This window comes from Misgurnus anguillicaudatus, chromosome 16, assembly GCF_027580225.2.
Source record: "Misgurnus anguillicaudatus chromosome 16, ASM2758022v2, whole genome shotgun sequence".
Taxonomy (NCBI): Eukaryota; Metazoa; Chordata; class Actinopteri; order Cypriniformes; family Cobitidae; genus Misgurnus; species Misgurnus anguillicaudatus.
In genome coordinates this window covers 16,861,341-16,885,049 of record NC_073352.2, presented here as the reverse complement: position 1 = coordinate 16,885,049, position 23,709 = coordinate 16,861,341, and the positions used below count along the sequence as shown (strand labels likewise).

At 36.5% G+C, this 23,709-nt stretch overlaps 1 protein-coding gene across 5 annotated transcripts; it reads left to right on the top strand.

The window, feature by feature from the left end:
- The first annotated feature begins 4,022 nt into the window (after positions 1-4,022).
- Positions 4,023-22,193, top strand: prss23 (serine protease 23). 5 transcript variants are annotated; one of them, XM_055178377.2, is made up of 3 exons: positions 4,023-4,093; positions 12,173-12,236; positions 20,222-22,193. In XM_055178377.2, the coding sequence occupies exon 3, from the start codon at positions 20,240-20,242 to the stop codon at positions 21,398-21,400; it is 1,161 nt and encodes a 386-aa protein (XP_055034352.2). In that variant the 5' UTR covers positions 4,023-4,093; positions 12,173-12,236; positions 20,222-20,239; the 3' UTR covers positions 21,401-22,193. The 5 variants fall into 5 exon arrangements, with proteins under 5 accessions (XP_055034352.2, XP_055034349.2, XP_055034353.2 ...); XM_055178374.2 differs by lacking the exons at positions 4,023-4,093; positions 12,173-12,236 and adding an exon at positions 12,027-12,116; XM_055178378.2 differs by lacking the exon at positions 4,023-4,093 and having other exon boundaries at positions 12,042-12,232.
- Positions 22,194-23,709: the final 1,516 nt, after the last annotated feature.

Here is a 23,709-nt window from a genome sequence, read left to right as displayed (position 1 = left end):
CTCTCTCTCTCTCTGTCTCACACACTAAATATTTATTACACAGCACTTTGGAATGCTTGATTCTGATTGATCAATGGTGACTTTCCGAGGTCTGTTATTCCGAAGTAACAACTAATAACACACTGATTACAAATAACTTCATTCATAATTAATAACATGTGAGACTATATTTACAAATGATTAAACCAAATGAAGAGTTTGGTTCCAAAACGCAATAAATCCACTTTGGCTAATTTGGGTAAAAATGTGTTTTCTATAACAAGAAAGTGACAAGATGAAAGCCACAATTTTCTGTTACTTTCCCATAGCATCTTTAGGTTATAAAAACATAAAAAATTCAAATCCATAATTTTACTTTTGAAGATTTATTATAAAAACTGATTATTTTATCCGTTTTTTTCCCAAAAAAAGCTATATTGAATCAATATATAAATGTGCATTCATCTTTGCCATGTTATATTAATTTAGTTGACTAGTGGTATACACTGATTAAAAAAAATAAACATTCATGCCATTAATCAAAACACTTACTTCATCATATTAAGAACACTGTCATTGCTGCTGTCATTCTTGGGACGTTGTCGCTAAACTTTTTTGACAGCGATTAGCTGTAAAATGTTTTGGTCCTGCTCGATTTTCGTTGACTGAGTAAAATAATGGAAAGTTTTTTAAAAGATCCCCTGAGGTCAATGTGTTAGCACGACAGAAGCTTAATGCTTTCAAGCAAGTCTCCCAAGTGCCTCTCGCATAAATTATTTGATTTTGATGGCTTACGTTTCTTCCCCGCCACCCCAGGTTTATCAATGCCATCAAAATTACTATTTTGTTTTTGTTAGTTTGTTGATCACGAAGTACAAAGTAGATGAGGAAAACTAGGATTCTGTGCAAATTTCCACCAGATGTAGCAATCAAGCCAAATATTGAGTTCATACAAAGAAATCAAAACATTTAAGTATACAAGTTGAGTCATAATAAAAGTGAAATGACACAGGGAATAAGTATTGAACACACTTTATTTAATACTTTGTTGAAAGCGCCACCATTGTTGTTTACAATGCGTGGAATGGTGCGCTGTGATTAGTTGAGCGGATTTATTGCATTCTGCAGAGAAGGAGGACTGGCGGTGTCACGGTTTGGGAAAAAATTGAGAAAAGATGACAGAATAACAAGGCGGATATCGGATTTTGCTTAAAATGAAGAAATTAATTTTTAATACTGACCTGATACTATACTGATTTTGGCGGCAACTAATTTTTTGTAAAAATGGCGTTTATTGCGTTTTGGAACCAAACTCTTCAAATGCATGCTCATCTTGTTTGAACGCATTTTGACTTAAAGGCGAAAGGAAGCATTTTTCCTTGTGGAATTTTTACATTTGTTACAAATGAGCTAATAGAATATATCAAATCAATGTTTGTGTTTAATAATTTATTTATTCTGTGATATCATAGGCCGGCTGTACATCATCCTGACATATTTCTCTTGGATGCACTTGACCAATCAGATTAGTGCACTAAATCTAACTGTAAATAATCCCAGTTAATAAATAAATAACGGAAACCTGCTAGCAAAATCTTTTGTGTTAATTATAAATTACAGAACACAATATATATAGCTGTCTCTGTGTATACTCATATATCAACTACCGTGACTTTACTATGACTCTACATCTGGGATTGTTTGGGTGCTGTGAAACATGTCCAGACCCGAATCCTGACTGATATGGAAAGTTGAGCTCATTGAATCTTTTATTGGCTGAACATTTCAGACTCCTCAACTAAACTAACATATCACAAGTTCTTGTTTATCAACATCCAACAAAATGTTTCAATGAAGCATTTCATGGAAGCTGTTTTGAGGAATTGTGATTGTCAATAATATTAAATTCATCAGTCCCTTTATCTCTTCATCTCCACAAGCTTGCCCTCCGGAGATCAACCCAAGACAGGTGTTCGATTATCATGCATAGGTGTCAGCTTCCATTAGATATGTCTGTTAAAACTAAAGCAGAGGAAACCATTTCTTTTATGATTACATGAAAAATAGAAAAGCCCTGCTGTAAATCAAATCTGCTTTCAGATATTTAACCCACACAACACAATTTCAGGTTTCTAACATTCAAAAATGTACAGTTGGTATTGTCTGCTTCAGTTTTGTACAAAGGGCCTCAATGTCAAATTCAATATTATAATAGCTGGGGGGATAAATATTAAAAACATTCAACAATCATTCCTGTTCATTTGGTCTAAAATCAAGATTTGCATCACAGAAATGTGTGATCTCAGACTTTTGGACCCCACTGTCTTGCTGTGTTTCTTGCCAATAAGTATTTATTTATAGCATTGTTACGTTTGACATAAACAAATTCTTCAGCATTTTTTTATCAATATTTTCAATACTCTCTGCTTATGCATAATGTGACAATTAACAGATGTAAGAAAATAATTTAGATGAACTAAATCTGATATAAGATTCAAGGAGTTCAGATGCAAAACCCTGACATGTTTTCTTATAAGTGAACATCAGGCTCGTAAGTTTTGGTTCAGTAATTTCACTTTAATTGCAATAAAAAGGTTATTAGTCAGTAATTGAAATGCTTTATTTTCACAAACTCACTTTAGTCATTGTATTAATATTTAACAAATTTGACTATCTTTCGCTGCAAAACCCTCTAAGTGCATCCAAGCTTTTTAGGCAGAGCCACTTAAAAAAAATCCACTTCTTTGGACAAGGAATAGTAAACTATTGCAAAATCACTTAAAGGATAATTCTGGTATTTAACACTTTGAGTCTGATTTCTGGTTTGTTTTGGATGAACTACAGTGATGGACACTGAAATTTTGACAATGGGTCATGTCTTGACTTTTTGACTCGTTTAGAAGCGTCTCTTGACTGCTTCAGAATGGAAGTCAATGACCATGCACAAACATGTCATTAAAACAACACTTAACGTTCATTTTCAAAACTGTGCTACTCACAGAGTGGTTTGTGGTGTTCGTTGATGATTAAAAACAAATATATTGGCGCAATGTATGATTTCAATCCGTGTTATTTGCTATAGTGGAACTATTTTTTCAGATACCTCACAACCGCGTATATACTTCCGCTCTATATTTGAAGCGTTAGCACACTCCCGACCACTTGATGGCGACAACCACTTTGCCATACAAATAGGTTCGGTGTCTAGTGTATAGACAGTCACAATCGAGCTCAAATTCAAACCTAAGGCTGGTCACGACACTGAGCCATCAAATATGGGAAAAATTTATTTAAACCGAGCGAAAAAACTACAACCACATGTAAACAGACCCCTTTTCCGTTTCCAGCGGCGGAGTGAAATTTCAGTGTCCATCATTGTATTTCATCCAAAACAAACCAGAAATGAGACTCAAAGTGTTAAATACCAGAATTATCCTTTAACCCTAATAAGTCCCTTGGGGTTAATCTTACTCCATGCCACTTTTCTTTAGTTTAAAAACATGGTTCCCTTCATCTCAGTGGAATAAGATTTTGTGACTTTCCAGATTATCTGTCAAGATTCCTATAAAAAACTGGGCTTGATTTGGTCGTTCTAAAGAGGTGTAAAATTCACCAAAAGAGGCCCTTTGGAGGTAAAAATTACCCCAATTGAAATTAATGGAAAATGCAAAAAAAAATCAATGCATCCAGAATAAATCTGAAAATTTTAACATAGAAAGGCTTATGAGGGGCTTATGAGAGGTGGCGTTTCATGGCTTTTGAGCTCATCATTTGCTTTGTTCATCCACTGCTCTGAAGAATGAAGCTGGGTTTAATGCCTTTTGCATGCTCTTTGCTCAACACCCCAGCCAACTAAAACCTAAAATCTGCAACACCTACAATGTAAATTGGCTTAGGCAGTGTTTAGCAGGAATTGTACCTGTGAGTTCAGGAGTTCACAAACTGCTCCAACTGCGCCAACCCTTTTAAAACAACTGTTGTGGGTCATTTAGGATATGTTGCATAATAACAGCTGGTTCACATTTTGTTCTCACTCACAGTTTATGGTCTCAGAACTGGACTGGCTCTGCGACTCCGGATCTTCATCATTAACCTTGACACCAAACTGGCAGAGGTACATAATATCTGAACCCTTTAGGATGACTCATTTCTCATTTTAGGTCTAGGGCACAGATCTGAATTTTGTCCCCTAAGTGCAGCGTGAGGTGTCTGGCTCTCAGGATTTGGTTTTGGGAGGTGCTGGGAAGTGGGAATAGTTGAGGAGGATGTATTAGCCTGTGCTTGGCAGAGTCTTGGGGAGACTGTTGTCTTTCTCTTGGGATACAAGATTTTGCGCTCAATCAGACAAAACGGAGAAATAAAAGTTGAACTAGAGGACATGCAGCTGCAAATATCTTTGCATCAACACTGAGACATAACTGAAGTCCTCATGCTATTAATTAAAGAGCAGCTGGGTGGATCTTTAAGTCTGTTTATGGATGGGGCTCCTCTGAATTGAAGTTTTTATACACAAGAGGGTAAAAGACAAAGTCAATGTTGAACATTTCTTGCATGTCTTTGCATCATATAACTATTTTGTTGCACAAGGCAATCTGGATTGTGTACCTTGTTCATGCTGATGTGATTAATGATATATGTGAGGCATTGAAAAAAAAAGTTTTGTGACTTGGATACAGTTAAGATGTCACATGATGAAGCACATATTTTAGGTTACCTAACACATTTACAGTGTATAAAGAAACTCCTCACTTCAGCTGTGAAATACTGGAAGATCCTAATTCCCAAAGTTTCTTTTTGTAAGTGTATCGATTACATTCTCTCCATCCTTTATGTTGTGAATAAAACACAGAGCTGCGGTCAAATATGTTCTGATTAGATTAAGACAGAGATGAGTGTTTGGTTTTGTTGCTGATACAGACCTGCTGTCAATAACAGTTCTTTTATAGTACAGTTGCTGTGTTTTTGTAATCTCAGATAGATTCCTGCTGTCATAGACAGAAATTATGTTTTTCCCTAATGTTATTTTTGGCCAGATACTAAATGTTTGAGACTGTACACTTTCTTCTGGTATGCTGACATGTATTCACAGTTATGATGAGCCTGGTCTTGCTGGTGCTAATGCCCCAAAGGTGTGATGCTTGCTGTACAGCAATGGAATCCACATCAGAGATAAACATAGGAATAAAAATTCATGTCAGGACAGTGATCTGTTAGACTTAATGAAATATCGAATGTGACTTTTTTTAGAAATCTTTGCATAATGAAGATATTTGTAGCATCAAAGTTTGATTCACATTTATTTCAATTTTTGACACGACCTTACACAGTCAATATTAAAGGGGACATATAATGAAAATCTGACTTTTTCCATGTTTAAGTGCTATAATTGGGTCCCCATTGCTTCTATCAACTAGCTTAGTTTTGGTTAACCATTCTCTGCAAGCATGTGAAAAATATATCTTATTTAAATTTTTCCCTTGTAATGTCAGAAGGGGATCTTATTATAATAATACCGCCCCTTTATCTGCACTATCCAACCACTGCACTGCCATTTAGTGCAGAGATAAACTCATTTGCATTTAAAAGGACACACCCAAAAACTACACATTTTTGCTAACACTTACAAAGTGTCAATTTTAACATGTTATAATAAATTATCTATATGATAATTTGAGCTAGAACTTCACATACGTACTCTGGAGACACCAAAGATTTATTTGACATCTTAAAAAAGTCTTGTTAAATGTACCCTTTAAATATATCAAGGTTATATTTTTGGAGAATGTTCTTCATATAGAATGATTTATTAGTGAGTAATCACGAAAAAGACTTTAGCTGTTTTCTTCCCGGCAGAGTTACATTTTGGGGTGAAATATTTTATTGAATGGTGCTGTTTTTCACTTGATTCTCATTGTTTAAGAGCCTCTATGTTTTTATGCTTCGTAATCTCATGAGAATACGTGTGCATTTTTACGTAAAGTGTGGTTGTACCACAAGTACATTTGCTTACAATGCAAAAAATGACTTTCTAACTTAGTATTTTTGTCTTGCTTTCAGTAGAAATATTTAAAAATTCTTAAATCAAGATGTGCTTTCTCAATGAACAAAATTGCCTAAGAAAATAAGTCTAGTTTTTTAGACCAAAAAAATACACTCACCTAAAGGATTATTAGGAACACCTGTTCAATTTCTCATTAATGCAATGGTGTAATGGTGTGGTGGATGTTTTCTTGGCACACGTTAGGCACCTTAGTGCCATTTGGGTATCGTTTAAATGTCATGGCCTACTTGAGCGTTGTTTCTGACCATGTCCATCCCTTTATGACCACCATGTACCCATCCTCTAATGGCTACTTCTAGCAGGATAATGCACCATGTCACAAAGCTCGAATCATTTTAAATTGGTTTCTTGAACATGACAATGAGTTCACTGTACTAAAATGCCCCCCACAGTCACAAGATCTCAACCCAATAGAGCATCTTTGGGATCTGGTGGAACGGGAGCTTCGTGCCCTGGATGTGCATCCCACAAATCTCCATCAACTGCAAGATGCTATCCTATCAATATGGGCCAACATTTCTAAATAATTCTTTCAGCACCTTGTTGAATCAATGCAACATAGAATTAAGGCAGTTCTAAAGGCGAAAGGGGGTCAAACACAGTATTAGTATGGTGTTCCTAATAATCCTTTAGGTGAGTGTACAATAAAAGTTGTGCTTGAAACAAGCAAAAATATATGCCAATGGGGTGAGAAAATTTTGCTTGAATTAAGTGTTTTTTTTTTCTAACCCCAATTGCTTGTTTTAAGCACAAATTCACTTAAATTGTATATTTTTTGTCTAAAAACTAGACTTATTATTTTCTTAGGTCATGAAAAAGCATCTTGAATTAAGACTTTTTAGATATTTCCACTGAAAACATCTCCTATGCAAAAGTAATTACACCAAAACACAACATAAATTCACAAAAGATGTAAATTGTATTAATTCACTGTAATCCACATCTTTTAAATTCATACGCTTGTGAGGAACAGATCCAAATTCTTTTTTTTTAAGCGATCTTGATCCCAGTTCTCATCAGTGACCGTTAACATTAAATATCACGTTTGTTATGAATTTAAATATTGTTCCTCAAGAAGCTTTACAAAACATTGCTTTATGGCACGGATATCAAACGCTCATCGGCTTTTGCATGCTATAATAATCAACTTTTACAAGGTGTTAGGACTTAAACGTGTGTTGGCAGTGTGTGAAAGCAAAAACCCTACAATGAAAAAAATCCACCCTTTCCTTCTTTATTAATACCCAATAAACCAAAGCAGGATCATTAGACATGCTGTTTTGATTCTCTTGTTAATGTGACATCACACTGATAAAGCCCCACCCACGCCCACTGACTGACTGCTTAAATTGACCCAAAAGCTTTTCTAAATGTGTAGCATGTTATTGATGCGGCTAAACATACTATTGTCTCAGACTGTATTCACAGGAATCAGATATATTTTTAACCAAAAGCGCTCACTGTCTGTTGGTAAGGGAGTGAGGGCACTAGCTCATTTGCATACAGACATGAAAACAGTTTTTGCTCCCACCCAAATAGTAGTATTTTTGACATGCTATGATAAATAATCTTTGGGGTATTTTGAGCTGAAACATCACAGGCACACCTGAAACTTATATTACATCTTGTAAAAATGGGCATATGTGTCCTTTAATAACCTACTAAATACTAAATATTACTGCAATTTTTTAAAAAAGATATTTAGTTGTTTTTAGTTTATTGTAGCGTATGAGAGTATCTATAGAGTATCTTAAGTACAGTTTATTTTTATGTGTGTATTGCAGTTTGACATGCAGTGGTCTCAAAGTAGCTTCCCAAACACTAGAGATTAATAAAACATAATCTTCAAAATGCAATCTGTGATACAAGAATATAATTAATGACCTATTTTTAATCATCAGTTTTGTGACCCAGTCTGGTTGTTATTTATTCACTATAACTTATGGTAGTTTGGTTGAGATTCGCTGGAGGTTATAAGATGATTTAGTGCTCAGTGTCCTGCACTCTCGTGGTCTTTAAAGTCTGTCCTCCTCAAGTGAAGGAGATATAATGCAGTAATAAGAGTACTCTGCCAAAACCTCAGTGAATTCCAGATCAAGGAAAGAATTCAGCAGGAAGAGAAGCCATATTTTCCTCTCTTTTTCTACTCAACATTTTTTCCCTCTCTCTCTCCCAAAATAAAAAAACATGGAAAATATCCTGTCCGTTCCATGATTCTCTTTTTTCCCCCTATATCACAGTTTGGGCAAAAATGAGTGATTCAAATGCTTCAGACTGGAGGAAAACATCACAGTAGTAAATTGTTTCGTGCTTATCTCTGCTAGCCAGTAAAAGTGAATTGAATTAAGTATAAACGCTTACGTATAACGTTTTTTAATCTGTTTGAAAAGCACTGTCATTACAACCGTACGGAAATGCTTTGTTTTGATATAATTTGTCAAAGGGGAAATGTCTCTTTATCAGAAACATAATGCAGACCGCTGTTTGTTTGGCTTGTGAAATATGTCTGATAATTAGTTTAAGCTGTGCTGAAGGAGAACTATAGATGTGCAGATGACTGACATGCACCGGGAGACTCAAATGTCTGTGTTGGATCAGAAATCACATTTTGAAACACAAAAGACGAAGGGCTCTTTGTACTGGGCTCGCTAATGTCTGAGCTCATATTTCTATTCAGTTTATCATTCTGAATCATTCCGGCAGCTTAGGAAATAATAAGGAATACATTCTGGTATTTACAAAAATTGTGGTCAATTACTCGGTACTTTCGAATTTCAGGCAGACTTCTCTAATCATAAACAGGGGTTTATTGTTAATATAGACCCATTTTCTGCATTAGAATGGGCATTAGTCATTCTAGGCCAATTCAATTGTGGAGTCTGGAATCTGCATGCGTTTGCTTGCTATTGTCATTCTTATCAGACCCAAACACAACTGTTTGCAATTCGGTTTAGTTTTGTCTTAAGAATGTGGGGGAAATGAAATTCAGCATTATATAAGCAACCGCCTCGACACAAATTTAATAAAGTGAGTAGCCATGTTTATCTTCCAAAGATAGAGTCATCCTGGCAACCCAACGTCTAAAGCTCACCTGTGCTTACAAAGCGAATACGCATGGGAGAGCCAAAGAAACTCTGAGGGGTTCACAGCCGTAAATATTTGGGATTGTTTATAGTGAGGCTTACAGCAGACTCTTCACTGTTTTTTCACTTGTGTGTGTTTCTGCTGTGATTTATTTATCTGTCATAACTGGACACAAGTTGAGACAGCTTTTCTTTCTTCCTTATTGTGACCATTGGAGTGTTGTATATTAAACGCAATAAACTCAATTAAATACTTTATATATAAGTAACCCTGGATCACAAAACTAGTCGCTAAAAAAATTCCGTAGAAATTGCAGCTGGGTTGCCGGTAACTTACCGTAGATTTAAATTTATGTTTTTTACTGGCAACATTTTGTTCAAAGTTAAATGAGCATTAAACATTTATAAGTCTTTGTCTTTACAGAGTAAAACTAAAAAAAACAGCATCAAGCAAAACATTCTGGGAAACAAAATCTGAAGCAAAAAACAAAAAAAGGTTGATGATGATTTCTGGTTCCCAGAATGCTTTGACTGAGGCTGTTTTTGTATAGTTTTATTCTGTAAAGATAAAGACTTGTTAATATTTAAAATTTATTCAACTTTGAACAAACTCTTGCCAGTAAATAACATAAATTTAAATCTACGGTAAATTACTGGCAACCCAGCTGCAATAACATTGAAATTTCTACTGAATTTTTTACAGTTTATATTTGTAGCAAAAGCCAAAAATACATTGTATGGATGGATCAAAATTATTGATATTTCTTTTATGCCAAAAATCATTAGGATAACCTTAAGCAAAAATACCACGGTTTCACTGTGTTGCGGTATTGCCATTGCAACACTAAAATGTGCTATTTTTAAATGTCTGCATATACAAACAACAATTTTTCAACTGGACACAATACATTTTATTTTTAAGCAACATACAACATGTATGCCAGGCAAAAATAATGCCTTAAATTATAAAATTCTTTAAAAAAAATACAAATTATACAATTAAAATTTATTAATATTAATAATATTAAATGTAAACATCAAATCAATTACATTACTTAATTACTTAACTTAATTTTGTGTAAACACAGCTTATACCTTGAAAACGGTATCACATAAAATTTGAGTGGTTTTGAAACCTTGACTCTTTAAAATCTCGGTATACCTTGAAACCGGTAACCGGCACATGCCTAGTCCTATCCAAACCATAAATCAATAGTAAGTTTAATTATTTAGTATTTCACAATTGACCCTTATGACTGGTTTTGTGGTCAGGGGTCACATATTATCATCAGATCATTTTGAAGGTATATGTGATAAAGTGAGAAATCATTTATAATAGAGACCTGGGATGTTTGATAATTTTGTGAGGTTTGAACATGTATTTTCACATACTTAATACGTTTTTATACAGGTGTTTTTTAGTTATTTTACAAAGATAAACTGTATTTTAAAATTTTAAAATATTACTGTATAAATACAGAGCAATTTAATAAAATAACTAATAAAAGTATATTTACAGGGATTGACCTGAAAAGTTGTATTTCATGTATTTTCACATAATTTATCTGTTTGTCTACAGTTTTATAACAATTATTTACAGTTATATTCTGTAATTTAATGAAGTAGGACTGTAAAAGATTCTCTGTATTTTTACGGTTTTTGTATGTAATTTTGAAAAACATTTTTTACCGTAATTTGACGGAATTTCTCTGGCGACTTTGCTGCCAGAGATTTACCGTTTTTTTTTACGGATTTTTTTTACAGTGCACCTTTTAAAAAAATACAAATGTAAGTAACATAATTTTGCATTTTATTACTCTACTGTCTGTCACCTATTTATTATATTTTATATTTAAGTTGTGGAAAATAAGGGAGATATAATGTACATTTTGCATGAATGATTGATCTCTTAAGATGCTCTGGGCATTGAAATCTGTGACCTCAAGAAGTAACCAAGTGCAAGACTATTATCCCAAATCTGTGCATTAATCTGCCATCATTATAAATTCTGTTTGCTCAGCTGTTCTGGCAGCCCTTTCCCCCGATCCTCCCCGAAACCTCATTGTTCTGACATAAAACCTCTCAGTGTTGCAATGCAGCATTAATGTTCAAGCTCAAGATGACTTGAAAACACCAAGCCTCAGTTCAATGGCTGACGTGGAGCTCTTTCAAATGGCCATTACTTTCAGTATGGTGGTCAGGCATGCAGATGAGTGTTGGACTGTGTCTGTGGTAACATCTGCAGCGCAGTCACATTATATTCTCACAACAGCAGCTGTGTCTGTCTGCTAGTCCTGACAGTACACGCAGACCATTGCTCTGACCCTGCAACATGGCCAACTCATCTACTTAACTCCCTTCAGATGCAAATCCAGCTTGATTTTCATCTGGAGTGATTTCTTGTACATAGGAGTATAGAGCTAGCAAACGTGTAGGTGATGGGAATAATTCCCATGGGATATAGGGATTGATAAAATGTACACTCCAAATTTAAAGAATTATTGTAATCAAACTTTGATGCTTCTAATCTTATAATTAGATTATGACAATTTAGTTTCACCGACAGGGTCACACAAAAACACATTTGTTGTTTTCTGTTTTCTTTAAGAAACCTTTTAAATGTTTTTCACTCTTGAGCGTGGTAAGACAAGCAAAGACAACCAAGATGATCATGAGTTTAATAAATTGTGTACTAAATTTATTTTTCTTTATATAAAACATACATGGTGTAAGGCAGATTCTCCATGCCTTCTAAAATCATGTGATCACTTAATGAGAAGCAGACCAAAATGTCTGTATCAAGTGACCAAATGTGACATGGCAAGTATAAATATGCTCAACTGTAAATGAGACGTAAGACCTTTAGCAGAACCTTACGCAACAAATTAAAATGTGGTTTGTTCATTACACAGAGCCACCATTTACATTTGGTAGAGGAAATAAAATCATGTGGGCCTGGAATGACTTGGGATGAACGAATGATGACAAAATTGGTATTTTTAGCTAACCCAGTCCTTTAGCCACTTAAAATGTGTTTTTGTTTCTACAGCTACTGTAATGGGAAAAATACAAATTTATGTAGGATGGCATAAAACATTTTCTACAGCAGGTTAGTGAGTAAAACAGTTGGCTTCCCAACTCACAATAATTTTTTCCAACTTGGTAATTTTGTAAATATCCAGCCTGTGAGCACAGTAAATGTGGTTTTGTTAATCTTCCCTTGCTTTTGTCTCTAACTGAACAAATTGAAACACATCATTCCTATTTTTCCTTTGTAATATAAAAGGCTGGACTTCATTGCAAGACATATGAGCTAAGATGGTCATTATCTTAAATAGTCATCTTGAACTGCAACTGCACACATATTAGTCTCTCTGAGGAGCAAAACTAAATTCAAAGCAAATTTTGTTTTCTTTTATCTTGAAAACTGAGCTCTGAATAGTAGCTTATTATTACAGTGTTCTATAAGGAACAGCATAACACTTTATTTCAACTAACCAGAGCAACCCGGTACTTGGAGCCAGTTTCTTGGTCCGGTTTTACTGCGATAAGAATATTTGCTCTGCGTTCCTCAACGTGTTTTGGCAAACTGTGTTTTTTATTTAAATTTTTTCGCTCAGTCCTCCGTGCTGCCAAGTTTATAATGATCTCATACTGTGAGGGAAACAGCTGTATTTAGACCTTACTGTAGCTCCTGGGGTGTACAGACAGGCGAGAAAAGGAAGGAGAATAAATAATGAGATAAAAGAAAGTTTATGTAATGAAAAAGCGGTGACATAATAGTGATTGATGTTAAGGTGGACAGTTGTATAGGAGCTAAGTGAAGCTGTAGCCTATAACAGTATTTAGTCTACAACTGTAGACGAAACAGAAATGACCAGAAGTGCATTTGGTGCAATAAGGTCAAAATAATAATGTTAAAACAGCAAAAATGTACATTTGGTAAAGGTTTATATTAGTTTTGGTCTCATATAACTCTAAAAAATACTGGGTTATTTCTACCATTGGACCCTAAAGGGAAAAACCCAGCCATTGGCTTAAAGGGACACTTTACCCATTTGCATTAAGCTTTGTATAGTTCAAACCCAGTCATGTTTTTGAATGGTTGTGCATTATTCCCTCGGTCTCCCCTGAGACAGGAGAAATATGGATTACAGTGTTGCACTTCCTTCTTTCATTATTGAAAGAAGGAAATAATCCTATATCTTTGTGGAAGGGGTGAGACTACAAACACTCCTTTTCTCGGTCAAATAGGCACCAAAATCGAAATTTATGTTACATTTCGACTACAAATATGATCGACTTTTAATAAAGATTAATTTGTCCACGGGTGAAATGCTCCTTTAAAGGTATAGCGGAAGATTTTCACGAATTTTTTAAAAAATGTACATGCGCACCACTTAAATGACTGGTTAAAACCGTAGCCCACCAAACATATACACCTGAAAGTGCGAATGCGCAGAAAGTGAACCTAGGGGCGAGCACGTACGACGGCCTTACGTAAACATATCATCAGAATGATTGACAACTGGGATGACCAATAGTCTTAATGATCCACCCGGAAAAAGAAAATCTCTCGCTATACCTTTAAAGTAACCCAGAAAATGTTTGTGTTTGACTCAATACTGAGCTGAAAATAACCCAGTATTTTTGTGTAGTGTAGCTAATGGAGGTACTATGTTCTTGCATGTTTCATGCAAAACATTTGAGCCTTTTACTAATTCTAATATAAACACTATACTGCACACTCAAAATTCATATACACACTAAAAAATGTGGGGTTAATTTCCAACCCAGTGCCGGGTCAAAAAGGGACGAACCCAACCCATTGGGTTGTAATTTAAAGGAACAGTATGTAAGAAATGTATATCAATTAATCATAAAAGGGCCCTGATATGTCACTAGACATTAAGAAATCATTTTCATGTCAAATACTTATATCACTGACAACAGTTGTCTGGCCAGGATATTGTCATTTCAAAAGTGGAGTTGCAGCCCTCAACTGATGTTTATGTTGTCATTTTGTGTATTGGCCACCAGTTGTGAGATTGCAGTACCAGTTTTAGCCACAAGTTTTGTGATTGCAATACCAGTTTTGGCCACAATCCTACATACTGTTCCTTTAAAGCAGTGCTTCTCAAATAGTGGGGCGGGACCCCCAGGGGGGGCTGGAAGCGACACCAGGGGGGGCGTGCGAGACCCTGGGGAAAATACTTTTTCAGGAAGTGATTTTTTTTGCACCGTCACTTAAAGACATTACACCCCAATCACGCTGATAAGCCGCTTGTGTTTTTTATTTTTATTTATTGGTTATATTTAATGTAATTTTTCAGTATCAAATGGTCAAAAAATATTATACTTTAAATAAGAATTGATTTTTTTATTTCAGGCAAATTGATGCATTTTAAGTCTTTTCTGTTACAGACTAAACAACTATGTTAATAAAGTTATTCTTTCTTTTTTGTGTTTTCTTTTTGTGTTTTCTCAATGTTAATAAGGATACAATGTTTTGCAGATGTGTAATTTTATAGACAAATTATACTATTTACAGTTGCGGCGGAGAGTTGGGGGGGGGCGAAATGTTTACCTCTTCCTGGGGGGGGGGGGGGGGGGGCGTGACAGAAAATAATTGAGAAGCACTGCTTTAAAGCAACACTAAAGAGTTTTTGCTCTTTGCTCCCCCTACAGGTTAGAAGTGGAATTGTCCATAACCACTGTCGTAAATAATTTAGCCTACTGCAGCAAAGCTGGCTCTGATTGGATTGTAGGTCTGCTATAAAGCAAATTTTTGTAGTTTTCACTCGAACAGGACCGCGACCCGACGGTTGGAAACTTCTTTAGTGGAGTTTTGGCCAATAGAGGGCTGCAAAGTGAATGTGAAAGTGTCGTTCACCCAGTTTCGAACGTTATTTTAAGGTAAAAAAAAACTCTTTGGTGTTGCTTTAACCTATGCTGGGTTCAATCAAATATAAACATTTTGTGGGCTAATTTAATAATTTTAATTTAATAATTTTAATTGTTTCTCTTTGACCCAATGCTGGTTTAAAAATTACCCCACATTTTTAGAGTACATTTTGGCAAATAAACGCTTTGTGAATGCTGTGGAAATCAATCAAGCACAATAGCCATTGTTATGAAAAGCTTTTACACTGTTGTGGGTCCAAATCACCGAGTCGAACCGGGGGCCAATTAATGGATTAAAGATTACACAGGGACAGCTCTGATCTTGTTAACAATGCTTATTTGCTTGGTTGGCTAATGTACGCTGAGCCTGACTGTAATGTGATTTAGGGGCTTGGAGAGAGCTGAACTTCTGTGCTGTGCGCTGCAATGGATTTTATGTATGAACCACACCTGTGTATGTAAGACAAAGTTCATACATGCATTCACGGTTCATTTAGAAAAAAGGAGTGCATTGAATAGGTCTGGGTCTTTATGGGAAGAAAGCATGACCCACTAAAAGAGTATGTTATTGAATACTCTTCAAGCTATTGTGTCTTCTCAGCTTACAGTCAAGGACAAAAAGTCTGCTATCATCTGTCATGCCGTACACATTATCTGCTAACGCTGGGTCACTTATTATAGGTGGAAATGTCAGTTTTGCTCTGCCTCGCTTTGACTCAAGCGTTTCAATGGAAATTTAACATGCTAGTCCAGCACCAACTCACCCGTGCCACAATATCCTCCTGCATCTGTTTGAATCGAAGCATTGTATCGTAACAGCAGCATACTGTATATGTGTGAAAAACATGCACATTTTTAAGTATCTGGACAGATGTTGGCTGCTGTAGTGTTTTTCGTAGGTGAAACTGTTTTAGTTCTTCTCCAAAAACAAGAGTCTCAAAGTCTCTCCAATGGCAAATTTTCTAGTGTTGATGTAAAAAGAGGCTCCAAAGAAGAGAAGACAGGAATCGGTTGTTCTGAAAACAGACACCCTTGTGAATAAAGACAAGGCCAAAGAGTCACAGGACCTGAGCTGGAGCAGGAGGTGATAAAAGATCTGCTCTAGAGGAATGGGCACTTTCAAGGCCCTTCTCATGGTGAAGCCCCGACCATAAGGCATGAAGCCAGGACAGGTCAAGAACAAGAGTCGTACTGTACAGAGATCTGGGGATTGTCCAAAGTAGCAGATTCCTGTCGAGTGAATGATCTTTTTATGATGAATTTAGACCGTCCTGACTCCCTTATCACTAACTGTGAAGGAGGAACATTGCAATTATCATTGACTTGTGAGTTAGAAACAATATCCACTCTAGTCTCTGGTGGCTTGCGATGTTAAATAAGATATATGTCTGAAACCGTCTGAAAGAAAGGAGGCCAGAAACTGACAATGAGTTCAGCATGTCTTTGCCAACACACATCAACAGAATCTCGCTTACCCACCGTGACACCGCATGTAGTAAATTATACTATCACTGGACTGCGGACATTTACACTCCTACAAGACAAAATATATCATATTAAAATGAGGGGTCGGTTCACATCCCTATAGGGATTTATGGGAATTGATTTGCATTCAGTTATTTTGGAAATGAAGCAGTTGTACTAAACCAATTGATGAATATAAACTCTTTGTCAGGCACTTTGCGCATTTTGTTCGCGTGATTTGCAAAAGTGATTTGATAGGCTTGTTATTTTATACTAACAACAAGCAACAGAAAATCGTTTTGAATTAACAAAAAATCACATTCGTAAGCTGTACACATGTGTATATCAAAATGTATTGTTTTATGTAAATCCTTCGAGTGAGAGACGAAAGGAAAGTGTGAAAGTGTTCTGGGCAGGTTTGGGCAAGTGGTTTGAGCGTCTGAGAAAGATCAAGGTCAGAAGGTCATATTCAAGCCCACACTATAGTTCAAGATGCCGTCACAATTGCAACACACCCAAGTATGTCTGGAATGTGTCCTGCCATAAGACCAACCTAGAAACAATCGGTCATCTTAACCCATTACAAGTACGTTCAGTCACGCCTAAAGGTAGATTTGCAGAGTCTAAATATTGCACAGGTAAAGACAAATAGGTTTACAAGCTAAAAACGGGTTAGCAAAACATGTATACAAGTGTTTTACTTATTTAAGTGCCATAATACGTCTAGTGTAATTTAACTGTATTGGAAAGGAATCTATATCCTCGGGACGTGTTTGCATTGACGCGCGCCACTTTTTTGACAGTTTAAAAGCATCTGCATAGCATTAAGTGTGTGCCAGGACATGCCCAAAGAAAAGCTGTTGGCAAACTGATTTGTCTGTTGAAGTTGGAAGAAAGAAGGCAGTACTGTACTGATGCCAGACTGTACATATATAGAGTTGCCTGTGGATACACCATCCACTAATCGTGCAGCACTAGGACCACGCGGAAAGGAGCAACGTTTCCCTTCGCCTTTTTGTCATTGGCGACCCTCAGTTTGCACTAAAGGAGTCATCGTTCAGCTGAGAGTAAAGGATGCTGTCTCATGTTGTGATATAGTTGAAGGAGAGTTTAAATTAACGCCTATTGGCTTATAAGAATTGTGTCGACTTTTTGAGGTGGACCTGTCACGCGCTCTTCACCAAAGACCTTCGCGGACGAGATGGGAGATACTGGGATGCCCGGCGAAGGAGAGGAAACTGTGATTTGTATTTAAAGAAACCTTCTTCATTTTTAACACATCTTTAAGTTAAGTATACCACACTGATTTATTCGGTTTGTAGATGTAGTTTGGCGTTTTGATTACGGGAACGCGTGCGTAACTGTGGCGCACGTGTCAATCACATTTATTAGGATAATGTTTATCATAATGTCGATTTTAACGCTTTCATACATTATAAGGCAAAAATACTGAAACTATGTATGAATACCATTCTTAAAGGAATACTATCCCCTAGTTGCCATTTGCGCAAGTGCTGTTGGTTTTGTATAGTCGCAATGGTTTAAGTGAGGGAAAGTAAACATGGTTTGTTTTCCCTGTGTTAAACAACTACGAAAGGCGTGAGTAGGGTTGGTTGGACATCCATTCATGATGTTAAAGACAAATGCAGAAGACAAAACCTGTGCTGGGGGTTTGCAGGATTGGTTTCAATAGGCTGCGCGCAGGGAATTCCCCAGGTGTTACGCATGGATGTCCAGATGATAACAGCAGTCTATTACTTGCACTACTGGAGGTAACTTACCTGTGAATTAATTAAATAAAAAAATAGGATAGTTTTTATTAAAGACTTTTCCTGCCATCTCCAAAGCACATAACTGAAATCTTTAATAGACATACTGTATATAAACTTTACAAGTTAAATAACTTGTAGATTGTTAGTATCAGTTATTCATTTTTGTCTGTCAGTGGTCGTCCTGAACACGCACAGCACGTATAGCAGGTACACAGCAGATGCACACTATACAAAAAATGTTTATTACAAAGCTAATCAAGGATGTGTTTTTTATTGTGTTGACAATATGTTAAACTAACCAACTAAACCACACTGGTTACTTATGCAGTATTTGTTATTAAACTTGTCTCATGTAAACCCTTTGTAAATGGACCAAATTTGGATTAAATTCAAGACCTATTAAAATAACTGAGTCATTGACTGAAAATGCACTACAGCTCAAACGTTATGGGTTACTTATTGTTCAAAAATATATTTTTTTTCTAATTTTAAAATATTAGTAAACTCATCAAAACTATGGAGTGATATAATTTGGGAATTAGAGGATTCAAAGAGCATTCGAAATAAATCAAACGGTGTTATTTTATCATCTTTAAAATAGGCCCCCTTTTCTGAGATTTGTAAAGATGTAACCTTGGCATTTTATCAAGTAGCTTCTAGAGATCTCACCATGAAAAAATATTAAAGTTCTGAGCTCTTATTGGCTACTTCATTTTAAGTCATGCGGGGCGTTGCTAGACATAAAGCTCTACTGGGGCACAAGCCAAGCCCCCCATTTTTCGCTGACTTTTTTTGAAAGCCTGCTGTGTGCAAGAAGTGTGTCCTTTGCCCAACCCACTATTCTACAGTGCAACAGTACTGCGAAAGATACATATGCATTTAAAAATATTTAAGTATCATCTTCATCATACCTATTATAAGTAACATGTTTGGATGCATAAATGGCATAAAATGTTTGGAAATAATGACAGCAGAGAAATATTTTCTTCATTATACAATGATAACAATGATTCATAACTTATTTTTACAATAATATTTTACAATATTTTAAGAAACCAGTCATTTAATGACTGTTATACTACAATAATCTCAGTCATATGATATATAGTTACTGCTAACTGTTTATGTAGTGTCCTAGTTCAATAACAGTAAACTAAATATACATTTCTTAATATTATTAGTAAACTAAATATTAATTTCATATTTGAAAATACAGAACAGTATAACACAAACATGTGTTGATTTTTTAAGCAACAATGCAATTTTATAGACTTGACAAAAGGTTTTCCTGATTGAGACCTGACTGGGTGAGAATGTAAGTTAGTTTGTCTTACCTCACTTAAACTCATAATCAATCTCTCCTTTCTGCTTCCCTTTTCCTGCTTTGCACAAAACATTTGTGAACATGATGTCCATCTACAGAAGCCAAGTGATCGAGTCAAAATAAGATTATGATTATTATTTAGAAACTTACTCATTTGCTAACTCAATCGCGTAGCGTCACCTGGACTTTTGAATGCGGTTGTGCGAGGATGAACGCAAAGACGCATGGACATGGATTTGTGCGTATATGCGTCAGTGCGACTGCTGCATTGCTTTTACAAGCGTAAATTGTGTAACTAAATTGCATATAGATCAGTTTTTGCCGCTATTGTCTTTGTAAAGGAATACACTAAATGATACAGTTTAAACTTGAGATTTACATCGGGGCACAAAAGATTTACACTGGGGCATGAAAATTTGTTAAAAAAAATTATTTGTGTTCATCAGAACATTGAAATGTATACAGGTTGTATAAGAGTAAGTAAATGATGACAGAATTTTCATTTTTGGGTGAACTGTCCCTTTAAGATCACGAGGAACATTTCTGTTAGATGACTGTAAACATTTGAACTGTGGTGTATTTACGTAAAGTACAAGCCAGTTTAATTTCATATTTACATGTTTTTTGTTTTAAGGTAGTGCACATCTCAGCCATGGTGCCTAATCGGAGATTGGGTCTGGCCCATCCTTGTTGCAATAGCCTGCTTTTCTTACTTCTGCTGCCCAGCTCAGTTTCAGTAAGAGAACCTCCTCACCATCCTCACGCCCATCTTCCCTCGGTGATACCTCACGCCACCCTACCGCTGTCGCCCTCCCACTTCAGCGCCAAAGCTCAGCTGGATCTCACAACTCACTGCAATGAGAGCTGCTACCATAAAAGAGAAGACACAGATAAAGAGCAACTAACCGAGCAACTAGCCTTCGAAACGCTTTATGCGGACGGCTCCCGTACCTTAACCACTGTTGACTTGGCTGAAAGTGAAAATGACAGCCCTGTTAGCGCTGAACTTCCTTTTGGGCCACCCAAAGTTACAGGCCCACGACGTAAGCGGCTAAAACGGCAGATCTATGGTTCCGATGGACGCTTTAATATTCGCGGTGACCACTTCCTGCTGGACTATCCGTTCTCCACGGCCGTTCGCATCTCGACCGGTTGCACCGGAGTTCTGGTTTCTCGGCAGCACGTCCTAACTGCGGCCCACTGCGTGCATGATGGGAAGGATTATGTTAAAGGAGCAAGAAAACTAAGGGTGGGCTTTTTGATCCCTCCTTTCTTAAACAGCACGAGGTCAGGTCAGGCTCCTGCGAAGAAACCTTTGGTGCGCTGGGTAAGAGTGAAACGGACCCGGGTGCCTAAAGGTTGGATTCAAGGCCCACCAGAGGTCAGCATGGATTTTGACTATGCGCTTCTAGAGTTGCGTTGGCCTCACAAGCGGCCTTTCATGCGATTGGCTGTGGCACCCTCCTCAGACGATTTGGCTGGTAAACGCATCCACTTCTCCGGATTTGATAGCGACCGGCCCGGAGAGCTTGTATACCGCTTTTGTCCAGTGGAGGATGAGTCCAACGATCTAATCTACCAGCACTGTGACGCTCGACCGGGTGCAAGTGGATCTGGCGTTTACGGTCGCTTGTGGGATAACACTTTAGATCGGTGGGAGCGCAAAGTCATCGGCGTCTTCTCCGGACACCAGTGGCTGGAAATCAATGGCGAGAATCGGGACTACAATGTGGCTGTTCGCTTTACGCCACTTAAGTTTGCCCAGATCTGCTACTGGGTTCATGGAAATAAGGTTGATTGTAGTCAGGACTGAATGATTCAGATGAGGATAGAAAGACTGAGAACGGTACATGAATGGACAAAATATGACGTACCTGATTTTTGTAACCTGCACTTTATGGTCAATCTTTGTATTGGGTGTGGCTACTGAATTTGATTCGAGTGCATTGCTTGTAGATCACTACCCACAGGTTTTTATTTCACATGGGCTGAGCTGGAACTATTTAACCACTATCTTTGTACTTTTCATCAGTATGCTGCCAATGATACACACAGTTTTAAACTCCAGGCCAACAAACAGTAGATTTATCTCAACAGCCTTGCTTTGCTTTAGTTACACATTACTGCCTCTTACTGTTTGCACTTTTAAAGCTTAGATCTAGTATGGAGCTAGGTTACATAAATCTGGGATACTTACCATCTCATCTCATCATGACTAATCCTTTGGTCTTTGTTTTTGTTAACACAAGAGTAACATACAAAAGAGTCAAAAGGGGATAAGCTTCCTTCCTGTCTTCTCCTGAACATCTGTTTGGTCTCTTGAATATATATTATGTTTAAGGCATGGATGCAAAATAACATTAGATGATCGACTTCAATACAAACAATGTCATCGGTAATCGATCCATGACTATATTTCAGTCTTTGACAGTAGCAAAATCAACTCCAAGACATCACAAATGTAAAATTACGATATCTACTGGGAAATCTCCACCCCTTTTCTTTCTTTTGACTGCACGTTTACTAAGAAAAAGGTTGTGGGGTAAATGTTAAATATATTTCTATTTTAAAGAAGCTTTTATTTTAATAAACTAAACGTGTCTGTTGTTTTAGTGTTTTTTTTAGAGATCACCTGAAGCAGATATGGAGTAATATAGTTGCAGGAATTATGGCATAGTATATTATAGTAAATATCCTTTATATACTGATATACCCAGGTAAAATAAATAATACTTGGATGTATTAAAAATATACTTCAATCATTTTAGTACTTTTTACCCGGGCAGGGCTTATCCTAGTCCCAGACTACAATGCATGTTTGAGCTGCCTTATTTGAAGCCATCTTGCCCTGACATATCTTAAAGGTGCAATGTGTAATTTTTAGAAGGATCTCTTGACAGAAATGCAAAATAATATAAAAACTATATTATCAGTGGTGTATAAAGACCTTTTTATAATGAACAGTTATGTTTTTATTATCTTAGAATGAAACGTTTTTCTCTACATACACAGAGGGTCCCCTTATGTGGAAGTCGCCATTTTGTGCCGCCATATTTCTACAGAAACCCTTAATGGACAAACTTTTTTTTACTAAGTTGTCTACGTCAATTACATGTTTTTCCGGTGGCGGCTACCGTAGCTTCTCACAGTGCTATTCAAAAGTGAGGGGTGAGCAGTGGACTGAGCCATTGGTTGTGATTCACAACCTCACCACTAGATGCTGCTAAAATTTACACACTGCACCTTTAACATATATCAGTGCTTTTGTTTTATCTCAAGATGCACACTAGTAGTGATTTTTGTAAGTTAAGTTTGTAAAAACAGCTAAAACGTCCTAGTTTAACTAGGGCCTAGTCCTGTCTTAATCTAAACCCTGTGGGGAAACCGCCCTCTTGAGTTTATCTAAAGTACTTTTAGCGTCTTTTGTAAGTAAGTACAAAATTAGGACATTTAATAAGTGTACTAAAAGTGTATTTTAGTGCAGTTTTTCACCTGGGGGCTGTGATTTAAAATTTGACACCGCAAAGATCTCTGATACCAGTTTGCGGTAAGTGCAACTTCACTAAAGTGTATTTTAAAATAAGGTAAAAATCCTAGTTATACACATTTACAACCATCAACTACTTCTAAAACCACACAACCAATTTAATATTGAGCTTCCCTGGTGCTTATTGTACACTAGTCAACATTTAAAGTAGTACATTTACTACAAAGATGTCCCAACTTAGTTTGTTGTTGTCAGCTGCAACAGCTATTGACTCCTTTAAACGTATGGGGGTCTGCTAAATTACAATCTGTCAAATAAAGTAGTAAATACTAAACAGGTTGCCAAATGTCCAAAGACAACTTGTTCCTCGGGTTTTATGCATGAATCTCTACTGCCATCAGCTGGTCGTCAACAGACAGTACAGCTTTCATTGACTATTACACAACATGGCCGTTTCTTACCTTTCATCAGTGCTTGACACACGACCCACGTCAAAGAAATGTACAATTTATACCTCTTGTATAATATTAATATAACTATGCGCTACAAAATATTTCACTAGTCCAGTTACTCAGTCTACTCTGACTTTAACCTAAGCACATTTTGACAAGCGTTCACCATCATCATCGACTGAA

What these genes read in the sequence shown, in the direction of transcription:
- prss23 (XM_055178375.2), top strand. Translation starts at nt 18,135, where the DNA reads ATGCAGAAGACAAAACCTGTGCTGGGGGTTTGCAGGATTGGTTTCAAT. An exon ending in TATTACTTGCACTACTGGAG is followed by an intron (nt 18,264 to 20,221) that starts GTAACTTACCTG and finishes TTTTGTTTTAAG; the next exon opens with GTAGTGCACATCTCAGCCAT.